A 16,031-nucleotide genomic window follows, 5' to 3' on the forward strand; every position below is an offset into this window, starting at 1 on the left:
AACCTCGTCATTCTGGTGTATACTTGAATGCCACTTCACTGACCACTGACCTGAAGCACTTCCAGAAACTAACACACGACTCTTTTCTGAGTGGTGCTTGTCACAGCCATAGATATCTCACTTAAGTGTTTACTGGACATCTCCCCAACTGGTACCTGATCTCTCTAGGGTGGGGAATGAATGACCCACGAGGGATTAGGACTGAGAGTCAAGATCAAGTCCTGGGAGATGCCAAATGGCCTCCCTGGGGCCCCAAGCCCTCAGCCCCAACACTGTTGAGTGGAAGGAGCATTCAGGGTGCCCAGGGAACCAAAGCTGACATGTCCTGCACCTCCACTCCCCCTCCCCCTAATCCAGGCCTTGTTCAGGAAGGCACCAAGTTGGAGAAGAGAGGCCCCTTCTCCCATCCCCCAAATCATCCAGGCCTAGAGGAAGGGCATCTGCTTTCTCGCTCTTTAATCTCACTCTCCTCTTTTCACACAGTTCCAACAGTGCAACCCCAATGGCCAGCTCTGGGGACAGAGCAGGGTGGGGGACCAGCCCTGGGGTGGGGTAGGGGCACCACCTTCCGGCCTGCGGTCCAGGTGGCCCCTAGGCTGTCCAGGCCACCAGGCCTGGGAGTGGCATTAGAATAGACGAATAAATAGGACCAGTCTGTCATTTGGCTGGGTCAGGCAGGCTTGTGGTCTGGGTGGCTTTTGAGAGTGTGGAACTTGACGCTGTCCAGCTTCTCAAAACGCTTCCCGCAGCGCTCACAAGTGAAGTTGTACTGCACCTCTGCCGTGTGTTTCTTCATGTGCCAGTTGAGTGAAGCACGCTGTCGGCACTGGTAGCCGCAGATCTCACACCTGCCAGGAGTCAGGGCACAGTCAGAGTGGGCAGGGCCAGCCCCAGAGACAGTCAGCGCCACCAGGGACCAGAGCACAGGTGGAACTGGGCATGGCAACCGCAGCAGTGGAACCTGCTCTGTGCTGGTCCAAGTCTGAATCCCCTCCCTCCCTCACGGGACACCTATCACTCACTGCAGGGGTGTCTCGCCAGTGTGTGTACGCCTGTGTACCTCCAGGTGATTCTTCCTTTTGAAGGATTTGCCACAGGTCTCACAGGTGAATTCACGAACACCTGGGGGAAAAACAAGGCTGAGGACGTTGCCCTTGAAGAGGGGGCTGTGGTGTCTCTATTGTGCTGCAGAGACCAAGTAGGGTGCAGATGGACCAAACCCCCACATCTCTGGACTTGAATGTCGACTCTAATTACCAGAGGTGGTAATAAGACAGGCTCATGGCTGTTGCCCAGGTATACCCAGGGTAGAGGTGGAATGTGAATTTCGGTCCCTGAGGGGCACAGGGTGTGAATAGGTCTGAATTTGACCTCAATATTCAGACTTTGGAGAGATTTCACATAAAAATTCCAAGTTCTAGTCTCAAAAAATCCTAAGCTGTGCCTTCCTGCTGGGCACAGGCACCAGTACTGGCCACTGTGTCAGCAGTCAACACCCTGGGTCAAGGAGGTTTTTGGAGCAGAATACGGGTCCTGTCCAAACTTGCTCCCCCTCCCTGTCCAAGTGGGGTGGTTCAGTCCTTCCTCAGCCCTGGAACTATTCTGGCATAAGACCTGTTTGTAGAAGTGGGAAGGCCAAAGGGCCCCAAGTTAGATAAGAGACAGCCAGGCCCTGCTCAGTTCCACATGATTTAGAATAGTCGGTGTCACTGTGACTTGTACAGCTCCAGCTTACTGAGCACCAGGGAGGTGTCTGGTGGGCACCAGGTTAAGTGTCACCATCTTACACCAGTCCGTGTGGAGGACAGGCAGGAAACTCTGCAAAGGGCAGTCCTGGGCCCAGGTTTGACCCCATCTGCCCCTTCCCTAGTGCCGAGGCCCAGGCCCCTGTGCCCCAGGGCCTGACCTGAGTGGATGATCATGTGTCGCCGTAGGTGGTTGGATAAATAGAACTTCTTGCCACAGCCAGGATGAGGGCACACTTTGGTCTTCCCTTTCCGATGCACGAGGTTGACATGGTTCTAGGGGTGAGAGGGGCAGAAGTGGGCTGTGGGGACAGGTGAAGGCTGGGGGGAGGCAAGGTGGGGCCAACTTCACTGGAGGAGGGAGGAGAGGTGCTCTTGGACTTGGAATGGACTGCCAGCCCGGAGCTGGGGCCCAGGGGCATGCTGGAATCAAATAGCAGCTTTACTGATCATTTACTCCAGCCAGGCTCTGGGCTGGGGCATCAGCGAACCTTGTCATAACCTGTGAAAGGCCCAGTGGTTAGCCCAGTTTATGGATGGGGAAACAGACTCCAGAAGCTCAGTGGTTTGGCTGATGTCTCACAGGTGGGCAGTAGTAGGGCTGGACTGGATTCTAGGGCTGTAAGCCTCACAGCAGGCCTTATTGCCATGGTGCCCCCAGGGCTTGGAGCAGGCAGCTGCAGCTGTCCCCACCACCTAGGCATTTATTCCTTTGTTCTTTAACTCACTAGCACATCTCTAGCTCCCGTGCCAGGCACTGATAGGTGCTCAATATGTGCCTAATGAAAACATGATTTGGCAAATTCAAAGGCCTAATTATGCCACCTCCTGTGCCTAGAGTGGGGATATGAAAAGACCCTGTCTCTGCCTTTGGGGTGTCCCATCCAGGCCTAGTGGGAAAACTGTAGGTACGTCTTGGTGGTGCAGTGACCTGAGGGCTGCAAGACCCACCAGCCCTGGGGGACTGGCATGGGCTTCCTGGTAGAGGGATATCCTGAGCTAAGAGGGCAGAGGCAGTAGGGGTTTGGGAGGCTGGAAGAACAGAAGTGTGTGGGGGACCTACCAGACCAGGACCAGGCAGTCACCAGGGATGTGCAGAAAGAGGCTGAGGCAGGATGGGTCGGCTGGAAGCACATGGGACTGTGGGAGGTAGACCTGTGGCACCTGCCAAGGTCTGGTGGGGCCCTCCACTAGCCTCAATGCCCAGACTCCAGTGCATGGGCACGTGGACAGAGAAGCAGACCCTGCCCAGCCATTTGGGTGGTAGCCTCACCTGGAAACTACTGAGAGCCACATACACCTGGCTGCAGCCCTCGTAGGGACAGTGGAACATCTCAAGGAGGCCATCAGCATCCATCACCCGTGATCGCTTGCTCCGCCTCCTCCTGGAGAGGAAGGGGCCCATGGTGTCGGGGCTCCCACAGGGCCAATGTCCTCATCCCCGCCCCTGCCCGCTTGAGACCCACTTCTCAGGTTCCTTGGGGATCTCATAGATGATGGCTGACATGTCACTGCCATCCAGCTCCTCCCCGTCTGCCTCTGCCTCGGGCTCTGCACTCTCAGGTACTGTCGCTGCCAGCTCTGTCAGCTCTGGGGCCACCGGCTCCTCCTTCTCCTCCTTCTTGAGAATGTACAAGTCCTCCTTCTCTAAGGGGTAGACACAGGGCAGATGTCTGTGGGGACTAAGGATAGCGAGGAGTCCACTCTGGGACCACTCCTCATCCTCCCCCTCCCATGTCCCACCCAGACCCCCCAAGACTAGCATGGTCCCCCAGACCTTTCTTGGTCTCCATGCCTGCCATGGTGGCGGGGTCCATAGTGCTGGGCTGGCTGCCCTCAGGCTCCGTCTGGGTGTAGGCTGCCACACCCTCCATCATGGTGCAGGGCACCTCATCACCCAGGCCCCCACTGGGGGTGCTGCTGCCTGCTGCCACGTTGAGGTGGATGCCCTCAGCTGTGAGGGCATCATAGCCTGGGCCTGCGATGATGATCACCTGAGAGCCAGGCACCATGCCTGGCATGGGACAGCTGGCTACCACTTCGCCCAGCGCCTCCTGGGGCATATTCTCAAAAAGGGTGCCTGGGCCTGGGCCCACTTGCACGGGCACTGGCACACACACCACTGTCTCCAGGGCCTCTGGCCCGCTGGCTGCTGGGTTGGGGCACAGTGTGGTGCCCTGCTCGGCCAGGCTCTCCATGTGGTGGACATCGAAGGGGATGTGCACACCCTCTTGCGTGATGAGTCCACTGCTGCCCGCTGGGCTGGTGGGGGTAACTGCGGCCGCTGCTGCTGTCACCTTGGCTGGCTGGCCCTCAGAGGGTTCCTCAGAGTCAGAGCCAGAGCAGGAGCTGGACGAGTCGGAGCTGCCGGCCACCAGACCATTGTCCACTATGGTGATAGAAGAAAGGGGGTATTTATAATAGTGGCAACAGTAGTTGGTGTTTGTTGAGGGCTCACCAGTGGCTGGGTACTGTGACTCTTCATTGCCACAAATAGTGGTCACTTCTCAGTTGCCATCCTCCCCAATTAACCTTGCTCTTTAAAGATGCTTTCCTCCCTTAGCCTCTGGCCCACTCGTTTCTTGACTCCTCCCTGGTGGCTCCTTCTCAGCCTCTTTTGCTCTTACAGGTCTGGAAGGTTCTGCCTTTACTGAGTGTCCTGATCACACCAGGGTTTCAGCCAGGATGACAGTATTAAATGGTACTCTGATTCTGACCCCAGCTGGGTGTCCAACAGTTCAGTACAATTCTCACACTATCCACTTGGAGTTAGCATCAGACCCCACAAGAGTGACACCACTTTGAATACCAGCTGCAAGTCCCAGGCCACTGGTATTTCTGGTTATAGGCTGGGAGTTCCCATGACCTCATGTTCAGGTTTGATCATTTGCTAGAAAGGCTCACAAAACTCAAGAAAGCACTCCACTTCCAATCATAGTTTTATTATGAAGGACATAACTCAGCTACAGCTGGATGGAAGAGAGGCACAGGGCAAGGCACAGGGGTGGAGGCACAAAGCTGCCATGCCCTCTCCAGGTATGCCATCCTCTCAGCACCTCCACTGTTCACCAACCCAGAAACTATCTGAACCACATTGTTCACGAGTTTTTATGTCCCAATCTCCAGCCCCTGTCCACTGCCCGGGGCTTGGGGATGGGGCTGAGAGATATTGTTCCTCTAAGGATGGGTCTGGTCTCTCCGGTGACCATTTCTCCTCTTGAAGCTATCTAATGGCCCCTCCCTGAGTCACCACATTAGCATAGAGCCCAGGTGTGTTCCAGAGGGGCTCCTTAAGAAAGGGACTCATGATAACGTTAGAAAAGCATTCCTCTCTCAGGGAATTCCAAGGGGTTTAGGAGCTCTGTGCCAGGAACTGAGAACAAAGATCAAGTATCTATTTTTATGGTGCTGCCACCACCCATACACCGGTGTCTCCATTTGGACAGCTCCCACCAGACCTCCTGCAGAGCTGCGGACTGTTACATCCCACTGTCTTCTCTGCAGACCCACCTCCGCGGGGGGTGCACAGGCATCTCACATTCCTCTCAGTGAATCTGGGCTCTGAGTTTTCCCTCAGAAAATGCCTGCAGCATTCATGGATGTCCCCATCTCAGGGGATGGCAGCTCTGTTCTCCTAGTTGCTCAGGCCAAGTCCCAGGACTATCCTTGACCTCTCCATTTCTCTCACCCACTTGCAATCTGTCAGCAAAACCTGTTGGTGCTGCATCCAAAATTCATCTGAAGGCTGACAGATTCTCCCACCTCCCCTGTGCACACCTGGTCATGGCCCCACCATCCCCCTGCCTGGACCATGCAGTCCCTTCTCCCTGGTTCCTCAGCTCCCACCCTCACCCCCTGCAGTCTGTCTTCCTGCAGTGTCCACAGAGAGCCTGTGAACCCCTGCTTAGGTCACATCCCTCTTGGACTGAGAACCTGCCCTTCACTTCCTGTAAAAGAGACAGGCCAGATGCTCACCAAACCTGAGTCTCTTCCTCCTGGTACCTGAGCAGACTACATTTCCTAGAGTCCCTTGTAGATAGGTGTGACCATGTGGCCGAGTCCCAGTGAAATGTAAGTGGTTGTGAACTCCCAGCCATGAACTTCCACCTCTGTTCTCACCAGCCAGACAAGACTCAGGGAGGCTGGAGCCCCAGCACAGAGAACCAGGGTCCTGGATGAAGGCAAGTTGCGGGTATTTCTATTTCAGCAGCCGCCTTAATTTAGTTAATAGCCTTCCCAATTCACCTGGTACAGTAGTCAAAGCTCTTAGCTGTAGCCACACAGCCTGCACCTCCTCTCCAGCCCCACTGATCTTCCTCCCATGCCTAGGGACATTAGACAGCTTCCTGTCTTAGGGCCTTTGCACTTGCCACTTGTTCTGCCTGAACCCTCTTTTTTTTTTTTTAAAGGTTTTATTTGTTTATTCTTAGAGAGAGGGCAAGGGAGGGAGAAAGGGAGAGAAACGTCAATGTGTAGTTGCCTCTCACATGGCCTCCACTGGGGACCCGACCTGCAACCCAGGCATGTGCCCTGACTGGGAATTGAACCGGAGACCTCCTGGTTTGCAGCCCGAGCTCAATCCACTGAGCTACACCAGCCAGGGCTGAACCCTCTCCTGACACCTGTGTGGGCTCCTTCCCTTCTCCATCAGACCCTTCATCAATGGTATTTTTCCAGGGAGGCCTCTGGCTACCTTGTCTCAAACTACCTTTTTCTCTTATTTATTTTCCCTCTAAATACTTCCCACCTCCCAGTCTACTCTGGATTTTATTTGTCTACCTTATTGTCTGCTTCCCCTACATACAGTAAACTCCACAAGGATGGGGGTCCCTGCACACAGTCCCTAATGCTCAGAAGGCTATATGGTACACAGTGAGCACACATTTGCAAAAATGAACAGCTCTCAGACCAAGGCTACAATGAAGGTCAAAGGGGCTGACATCTTACCCAGGCATTTGGTGCTAAGATCCCCACACAGGGAGAAACTAGGGACAGGAAAAATGTAGGATTGTCCCTTAACTTACACACTTGTGACACAGTTGGGGGCACACTCTCTGGGAACCACATGTCCTACACCCTCAGAGGGTTACATAGAGAGTGTAGGCTCTGCAGCCACACTGCAGCGGGGAGGGAGATCCCAGCGCTTGCTCCTCTAGCTGTGTGAACACAGGCACCTTATGTAACCTCTTGGGTCCTGGGGATAACTTGGTACCTACTTCAGGGGGTACTCTGGGTATTTAATGAGTAAATATGTATAAAGGGCTTAGGACAGTACTAGGCTCAGAGTAAGCACCCACTATCTTTAGTACTGTAATGCCTCATTCCTGAAGCAGGGCCTGGGGTAGCAACAGGGGCAGTAGGGGTATCAGCCTCTCTTTGCAACACCCTGTAATCTGCAGAGTGGGATGAACCCTGCTCCACCCTGAAGGAGGGGGCAATCACTTGATGAGGTGGAAGCATGGCTGGGTGTGCGTCTGGGTCTCTGAGTGCAGTGTCTGGCTGCTAAGGCTGACAGTGGATTTTGCTCAAGATGATAATAAAACAAGAGAAATTACCGTGTACCCCTGGCCTCCCACAGTCCCTGGGAAGGGGGTCTTCTTACTGAGTGAGAGGTGGCAGGGCTGCCCCATGCAGAGCAGATAAAGGTGCTGCTTGAGGGAACAGGGCTGGGCCAGGGACACAGGCACTCTCTTACCAGCCCCCAGCAGCCACAGCAGACCTGGAATTGATCCCAGTGTACATTCCCAAGAGCCCAGATCCAACAGCTGCTGGTGTAAAAGTCATGCTGGGGTACAAGGGAGCTCTTCTGGGTGTCACCCCCATCCCAGATGGATCCATCACCAGCTCCAGATGGGCCAGTCACATCGCTCCCCAAACCTCAGTTTCCTGGACTGCTCCGTGGGGTGAATGGCAGGACTATGCGGAGGACTCAGGGTGGTTTGGGGTGGGCCTGGAGTGGAGCACAGGACAGAATGGCTGAGGGGCAGGCTTCATACTGGGGGCCTGACTGACACACAACAGAGGGGGCCGTTGGTCAGGGTGCCCACCTGGAACACCTCTCGCCCACAGCTTCCCCTCGCCAGCTGGGATGCCATCTGCTCCATAATGCCTGCCAGCTCAGACTCAGTCCCAACAACTGACCCCACCCTTAGCCCTGGCAGGACTCCTGGCAGCGGGCCCCACGCTACTTCTTAGAGCTCATGCCAAGCCTCTGAAGCAGGCAGCAGTCCCTCACCACCCATAGCATCTCCTTGCTCCCCCAACCAGGTCTCACTGGAACTCCATAACTGAGTCCCTCCCAGCCCTGAGCTGGCAGCCAGCCCACGGGTATGATCAACATGAGATGGCAGGAGAGGAGCAGGGACAGTGAGAGATGGGGTGAGTGAGGTGACTGAGAGGCAGAGAATGGAAGACCAAAAGGGTGTGGGATGGGGGAGAAACAGGGAAAGACAGTGGGGAGAGGTAAGGAATAGGAAGGAGACAGAAGAGAGAGGATAAAGCACAGAGAGGATAAGAGAGACAGAGAACAAGGAATAGGACAAGGCCAGCAGGCTGGAGAAAAGGAAAGAGGATGAGACTGGGAGAGACACACCCTGATGCTGAGAAAGGACTAGAGAAAACAGAAGAGGAGGAGGAGGCCAGGAGAGAAAAGCCACCCTGGCAAGTCTGAGGCCCAGCACCCTCCCTTCCCTCTCTCCAGCCCTGTGCCTCAGCTGTCCCTCTGTGAAATGGGAACTGCGTCTCAGGATCTGCAAGGACTCAAAGACTGCAGCATGGCCAGACGAGTCTGCACTCTGCCCCTGAAGCCAGCACAAGTGCCATCTAGTTGCTGAGGTGTCTGTGATGCCGGTCCAAGGATAGTAAGACCCAGGAGGGAGGGTCTCTCTCCCACAAGGAGCTGTAGACCCCCAGACACCGGGGCCACTGCATGCCCTTACCCCACAGACCCACCTTTGTCACTGTCGGGGTCTGAGTCACTGAGCGGCTTCAGGGGTGAGTGCAGGTCTTGGAAGTAGCGGTGGCCAGCTTCACACTGCCACACGGCTGTGGTATACAGGCCGAAGGTGGGGTCCAGCTCAGCCAGGTGCGGCTCATATGGACAGCGGTGCTTGTGGTCCTCATACCAGATCACCACATTCTTCAGGCAGTTCACGTTGCGCCGACGCCCTGTGTACACAGGGTCAGAGGGGCAGGGATAGGCCAAGGGCAGTACAGCCCCTAGAACCACCTGGGCCTTCTGGCTCTTGGGGATTGAGACACCCTCCTGAACCCTGTCCAGATGTGTCTCCAGTTCACAGGTGAAGGAACTGAAGTTCCAAGAGATGAGACACACCCTGGAGACAGCAGAGGCTGGCCAGACACTGTCCTCACTGGATGAATTACGTCATATAAACGGTGGGCCACAGCCACAGGAGGTACAGTCATTGTAGGCTGCTTCTTACTGATGATCAGTCCCTCGGCACTGCCCTGCTCCCAATCTAGTCCTCTCATAGCCGCCGTGCATGCCTGTGAACACCTGAGTCAGGTCATGTGCCTCCTCTGTTCAAAATCCTCTGTGGCTCCCACCTCACTTGTTGGAAAAGTTGCAGTACTCCCGGAAGTTGATAAATTCTGCCCAGTCACTCCGTCCTCGCCTCTTCCCACCCTTCTCCCTGCTCACCTCACTCCAGCCTCACGGCCTCCTCCCTGGTCCTCAGAGCCAGATGTGGCCCAGCCTCAGAGCCTTTGCACTGGCTGCCTCCCCTTCTGCCAGGTAACTGCCTTACCCCCTTCACTTCCACTCAGGCCTTTCCCTTGGTCAGCCACCCTCTCTTCCCTGTTCCTCTAGCCAACCTGGCCTGCTGTCCTTTTTCTCTAGGTCGCACCTGGATACCATCTATGTATGCCTCTTCGTTTTCATGTTTCTTGTCTGTCTCCCACATTAGATGTCAGCTCCTGAAGGGCAGGGACACTTAACTGGGCTGTTCCTCCTGTATATCCAGCACCTACATATAGTATTGCAAGGGGGTGGGAATGGCGGAGCTAGTCCTCCAGGGTTCGATTCCTGGCCCTACCACTTCCTGGATGCGCGGCTCCAGGCAAGTGACCTGGCTTCTCCAAACCTCAGTTACCCACTCTGGTCAGGGAAGAATAAAGGTCCCCATTCCCTGAAGACTGACAGGGAGGAGGTTAGGGAGTGAGATATAGACAGGGCACAGAATGTGGCTACACATACTGCAAGTGCCCAAGAAGTGGTGCCAGCGATACGTGTGATGATCCTGGCCCCTCAGCAAATAGGAAGAAGGTGTGCCTCCGATCTTCCAGGCTAGGAGATGAGGAGTGTGCCCAGGACAGGTCCTTGGGCCTGGGGATAGTGCCCAGGTCCTCCAACACAGTGACAACCATGGTGGCACCAACAGTAAGCCACCTCCTTGGCTCAGCACTTGCCTCCTTATCTCCATTCCCACCCCTTTAAGATTTGGGGTGTCATGGTCTTAGCTCACCTGGCCCCTGCCTCTGAGAACTATGAGAACGAGAGATGCTCATTGCCACCAGAGGGCTGTCCCTGAAGAGCTGGCTCTTTGGACAGGGCTCCAGACCCACCGCCCCGGGGCTTAGGGGCAGGAGGGATGTGCTCCAGGCCTCTGCTCTGACTGCCCACGCCCAGCTCCCCTTGAGCCTGGCACACAATATGCCCTTTAGGCCCTGGCACAAGCTGTTCCCTCTGCTCTGCCTGGCTCTTCCCTGGCTGACTCCCACACACTGGGCAGGAGGGCAGAGGAGCTAAGGGAACTGCTTTGGAGACCGGAGGACCTGAGTTTACAGGCTGGCCTTGCCGCTTTCCAGCTGTGCAGCCTGGGGCAGTGACCAGGCCTTCCAGGATGTCTTTATGCTTACAATGGGGATGAGGAGGGCACCCCTGCTGGGCACACCACAGGTTCGGTCCCACTCCAGGCTAGGTGAGGCCTCTCCTCTGAGCCCCAGGGCCCTAAGCCCCTTTCGGTCACAGCTCTGCTCAGACTGCCCCTTTTCTTTCCCAGGAGACTGTGGGCTCTGTGAGGGAAGGGCTGGGGCTCTCCTATTCGGCACAGTGCCTGGCACATACAGGCTCTCCATAAGTGGTTCCTGAGAGAATGAGAGGAGGGGAGCAACAAAGCCAGGAATTCCCAGCACCCACCCCTCCCCCCTGGCTGTAGCCCCACTTACTTTTCTTCCTCTTTGGCTTTTTGGGGACCTGCTCCCAAGGCTTCCTGTAACAGAGAGAGGCAGGGGGAAGTGACGCAGGGCCTGGCTGATGATGAGAAAATGACAGCAACTCTGGCTACCCCTCATCTTGCTCTGGGGCAAAATGTTAACTTATTTCCTGAGCCTGTTCTGTTTCTCATGGCCCTTTGCTTGGGCTCTCCTACATGGACAACTGCCCTTGGAGGGCGGTCTAGTATCACCACCCCCCTCACAGAGTGGGAAACAGGCTCAGAGGGGTGAGGCCTCCAGGCCAGGGTCCTGTGGCCAGGGAGTGGCGAGGTCAGGAAGGGGTACAGAAAGTCGGCAGCCCTTTCTGACCTCTTGATAGCTCCATGATCCCAACTCTTGGATACACACCCTGTCTAATCCTCTCTCCACAAGTGGGGCACACCTGTGAATATGAAGGACTACCACTCCTGTGGCTAGGTGGCTGAACTCATCAAGAGGGAGCCTCATCTAATTGGGGAGCCTGTACAAGGATCCTGCTGAAGTCAGAAACCAGAGATTGAAAATGTGAAGGAGCCTGTGGGGGGCCACATGGCAAGGACACCTGAGAACAAATGGCCTCTGAGAGCTGAGAGTGGTCCCACCGACAGCCAGCAAGACTGTAGGGACCTCAGTCCTACAACCCTGAGCGTGTGAATTCTGCCCATACTATGAGGGAGTCTGGGAGATCTTTCCCCAGCTGAGCCTCTAGATGAAAACATAGCTGGTTGATACCTTGATTTCAGCCTTGTGAGACCCTGAGCTGAAGATTCAGCTAAAACATGCCAGACTCCTGACCCAAAGTGAGATGATAAATTTGTGTAGTTTTAAGCCACTGAGTTTGTGATCATTTGTTATACAGCAATAGAACCTGGGCTGCCCTATCAAGGGTCCTGCAATGCCTACCCCCAAGGCTGGCCGAGAGCCCAGGGAAACGGTCAGACACAGCTTGGAGGACAGGCATTGCTCCCTGACCCTAACTGCCTGCTCTACGAGGGCTTCGGCCCATGACACTGCCCTCCTCCAGCAGTCCTTCCCCTTCAGCCAGCTTAGGCCATTCAATCACTGCTTCCGAGGCCTTTCCCACCCTGCCTGGGGTCCAACATCCCCACTGACAGCCCCTCAGTGAGCCATGGCCTTGGGGAGCCCAGGGCAGAGCCAGGACCAAAGGCCAGGGCCCTCATCAGATCTACAAGGCGGGTTCCTGACCCCTCTTGGGTCACCTGGCTGTGGCCCAGCACAGGCTCTGCACAGACCGAGGGCAAGTATGTTGGAGCCATTTCTCTCTGACCTGGTAGGGGCTTCCCTCTACTTTCCTGCCACCATGCTTCTAGGTGTGCCCACCTCACCCTGGCTGCTTCCTTCTTTTCCTTCTACACTGCAGCAGCAGGCTCAGGCACTCTGGGTGAGAGACTTTAACCTCTCTGTGCCTCAGTTTCCCCATCTGTGGCATGGGATCATAACAGCAACTTCCTCATGAGGTTGGTATGAAGTTATGTGCATTGTAAAAAGCTTGGTACAGCTCTGGCATTAGTAATCACTCAGCAAATGGTGACAGTGATCATTATGATTATCAATATTATCACAGAGCCAAGTCCTGGAACACTGACCTCCCCGCTGTGGCCAGGGCCACACTCTTGCCACAAATATCCTGAAAGCCAGTCCAGGGTCTCTCCTCAGCTCCACCACCCACCCCTTCAGTCCCCCATCCAGCCTGATAACAATTCTCAGAGCCCATACCCCAAGTCTGGTCCCAGGACAGCTCCTCGGGGCTCTTTCGTCCTTCCTGCCCCAGGCTCTGACCTCTGTCTGAAGATCGGCCTCCCTCTGCCCCATCCCAGGAGCCTCTATGCCCTCTAAGGGGCCAGACTACCAGATCTTCCCCTAAACCCAAGTCCAAATACCCACAGCCACCTCCAATCACTCAAGGCCTTGCCATGGCTGGGATGCTGGGGACATCATATTGTGGTAGGAATATGCTTGACATTGGTTAGATCCCAGTTCAAGTCTCATCTCTGGCTGTGTGACTTCAAGCAAGTGTCATCCCCATTGAGCCTCAGTTTCCTAATCTGTGAAGCAGGGATAATAGCAGTGCCTCCCACACAGAGCTACTATGAGATCAGGCCACATTCTGGCCCTAACACAGCCTTTTCTCCTTCAATCCAAACTATGCTGCCCCTCTGCCCACTTCTCCAAGCACTTCCATCTCTGTGACTCCCTGCAGTAGCCACCTGCATTGGAGGTCAACCATTGTTAAAGCTTCTCCAGGACCTGACTGTACTTTCCTCTCAGTGGCCAGCCCCAAAGGGTGGCCAGCAAGAGTCCCTCATTCTCCCCTGCACTTCAATTTCACTTTTGACTTGATATTTCCACCAGCATCCAAACACACTGGCATTTCTAATATCTTTGATTAAAATAACATTGAGCCCTGGCTGGTGTGGCTCAGTGGGTTGAGTGCAGGCCTGAGAAGCAAGGGGTTTCGGGTTTGATCCCCAGTCATGGCACATGCCTGGGTTGTGGGCCACTAGACAGGGTTCTGCCTCAGGGCTTTTGCACCTGCTATTCCTTCTTCCTCTAACACTCTTCCCTGGATATCTGCATGGCTCTCCCTAGCCTCCTTCAGGTATTTACTCAAATGCTATCTTCTCAAGGTGGCCCCACCCCGATACCTTATTTAAACCTCTCTGATTCCTGATTCCTCTTCCCTCATTTCATTTTTGTTTTACCACAGTCCCTATCAATCTCCCACATATACATAATTTATGTTACGTTTCTTGTCTGCAGTAGACAAGCCTTTGCACACCAGATAAGCCTCTGCCCTCTGCCCTTTAAAATGTCAGCTCCACAATTTATACATGTGCCTGGCACACAGTAGGTGCTCAATAAGTGTTCCTTAAACAAATGGACAAAGAAACACTGGAAATTCCTCAATGATCATTGTCATCCTTTTTCCATGGGCTGCTAGAAAGTGCCAGGGCAAATTCATGGTCCATTCGCCATTCTCACTTCATATCTATTGCACCCCTCTGGTCAGATTTTTACCTTGTCATGCCATGAGACTGTGCTGGTCATGTCCCCTGTGACTTATGCCTCAATCTAACAGCACTGATTCTGGCCCCATTGTGCCACTCATTTTCCTTTCTCTTTTCAGCCTAATTTCCACTTCTGCTTTCTTGTCCATGTTTTACAGCCCTTGAACTGAAATCCTTCCAAGCACAAAATAGGTTATAAATAATGGAACAACTGAAACACTGGTCATGTCTATTTTCCCCATAGAATAACCCTCACCTAGGCCAGTGTACTTTCCCAATTACCTGTGGGCCCCAGAGCCAGGTTTTTGCTACACACTGCCTGGGTTGTCTCAGTGGCCCCGCACAGTCCTGCAGGCCCACACAGCTCCTGCTCAGCCAAACCAAGCTTCTGCAAATAACATTTTCAGCTTACGGACCTCCAAGGGCTCCCTCTGGCCAGTGGTTCTCCAGCTACACATCAAGTCTTCCTTGAAAGCTTTGCAATAAAAAAATACAGGGTCTGCAACTTCACTCCAACTAACTGAATCAGAAACTCCAACAGTGGAACACTGGCTTGAGGTTTTTTAAGTATCCACCATTTCCTGCTCTGCTCTCAGGCATATATAAACCAGCCACCCTCAGGAGCACCCTGAGGTGGGTGCAGTTCAGCAGGATCTGGCTGAATGCTGACCCTCAGAACCTCCCCCACGTGAGGGGGAACATGCAAACATGTGCAAACAAAACCAGGGCAGAACAAGGATTTTGTCGCAGAACTGCTTGTGATACAGAACAAACATCACCTAACAGCTAATAATACCTGGAGTGCTCACTGAGTGCTAGCAATGGTCTAAGCCCTCTGCGGTAGTTTAACTCATTTCATCATTACATCAACGAATAAAGCTGGAAGCGAAAAATTCCATCAACAGTGCTCATTCTCACGGTAGAGACTACAAAGACCTCTGCCTTACACCTGCACGGCTAACTCAGGGCTTCCTATTCACCTGAGTCTCCCTGAGCTGATGTGCTCCTCAGGAGCCAAGAGGTTTAGGGGGATTCCATCTGGATTGTGGGGGGTCCTTAGGGTACGTGGAGTCTAGGGTTGTGGGAATGAGGCCACTCAGAGTCCAAGCTGGGGCACCGCATGAGGGCAGGGCTGTGTGCAGTCACAATCCCAGGCTATAAGGTGGGAGATGAGGCCTGTGAGGTCTGAGAAGTCAGTAGGGCGGGGCCGCCCCTCCAGGGATCGGGCAGTTAGAAGGCTTGGAGGTGGGGCCCGTACCAGAATTGGTCAGCCAGAGCTCTAGCGGGCGGGGCCAAGCGCCCAGGAGGCGGGTCGAAGCTGGATGCATCCTAGGATTGGGCGGTCAGAGCGACTGGAGGCGGGGCCGCGAGCCAGGCACGTCCCAGGACCGGCAATCGGAGACCCAGGCCGCACCCGGGCCGCTGGGCGGAGCTCAGAGGTGCCAAGGGGCAGAGCCTGGGCGGAGGGGGCGGGACCAGGCTCAGCGGGGGATGGGGGCGTCTCCTCCCTCGCTCCCTCCCTCCTTCAGGCCGGGCCCCCTCACCCGTGGCGACCGCTTCGCTGGCCGCGCTCCAGAGATATGAGGTAGGCGGCGAGTTTGGCGTCGCTCCAGCCGCTGCGGCGCCGCAGGTCCACCCAGGGCCCGTGCGCCTCGCCCAGGTACACGCGCCGCACGTCGTACTTCTTCCGGGACTCGAGCCTCCGCCGAGCCCGGTCCGACTCCGTGAGCCGCGGCCGACCCCGCGCCTTGCGGCCTGTCGCGCCTTCCTCGGCCACCGTCTCCCCGCCTGCTCCCGCCTCAGCCTCCACCTCTGCCTCAGGCTCCCGCTCCGCCATCCCCCCCCTCCCTGGTTACCAACCTCCCCCGTTGTTAAGAGCCCGGCCGGAAGTGGCGTGCATCCTCCGCGCCGCGGGGAAATTTCTCTTGGACTCCTACGGACCGCAGCGTCAAAAGGAGTCAGAAAGCGGAAATTGCGCATGCGTGAAACAAGTACGAGGGACAACCCATTTCTCACTTCATTTCTGTTAAACATTCTAACTTCG

The 16,031-nt window shown here is 55.1% G+C and overlaps 1 protein-coding gene across 2 annotated transcripts; it reads right to left on the reverse strand.

Annotated features, from left to right (window-relative positions):
- Positions 1-439: 439 nt before the first annotated feature.
- On the reverse strand, positions 440-15,878 carry ZNF653 (zinc finger protein 653). Of its 2 annotated transcripts, XM_028519481.2 has the most exons (9): positions 15,532-15,878; positions 10,932-10,975; positions 8,697-8,912; positions 3,523-4,134; positions 3,212-3,392; positions 3,019-3,130; positions 1,907-2,021; positions 1,023-1,122; positions 440-848 (listed from the first exon to the last, which is right to left on the reverse strand). In XM_028519481.2, the coding sequence occupies exons 1-9, from the start codon at positions 15,822-15,824 to the stop codon at positions 671-673; spliced, it is 1,851 nt and encodes a 616-aa protein (XP_028375282.1). In that variant the 5' UTR covers positions 15,825-15,878; the 3' UTR covers positions 440-670. The 2 variants fall into 2 exon arrangements, with proteins under 2 accessions (XP_028375282.1, XP_035890272.1); XM_036034379.1 differs by lacking the exon at positions 1,907-2,021 and having other exon boundaries at positions 15,532-15,824.
- Positions 15,879-16,031: the final 153 nt, after the last annotated feature.

Source organism: Phyllostomus discolor, chromosome 8 (assembly GCF_004126475.2).
Source record: "Phyllostomus discolor isolate MPI-MPIP mPhyDis1 chromosome 8, mPhyDis1.pri.v3, whole genome shotgun sequence".
Classification (NCBI taxonomy): domain Eukaryota; kingdom Metazoa; phylum Chordata; class Mammalia; order Chiroptera; family Phyllostomidae; genus Phyllostomus; species Phyllostomus discolor.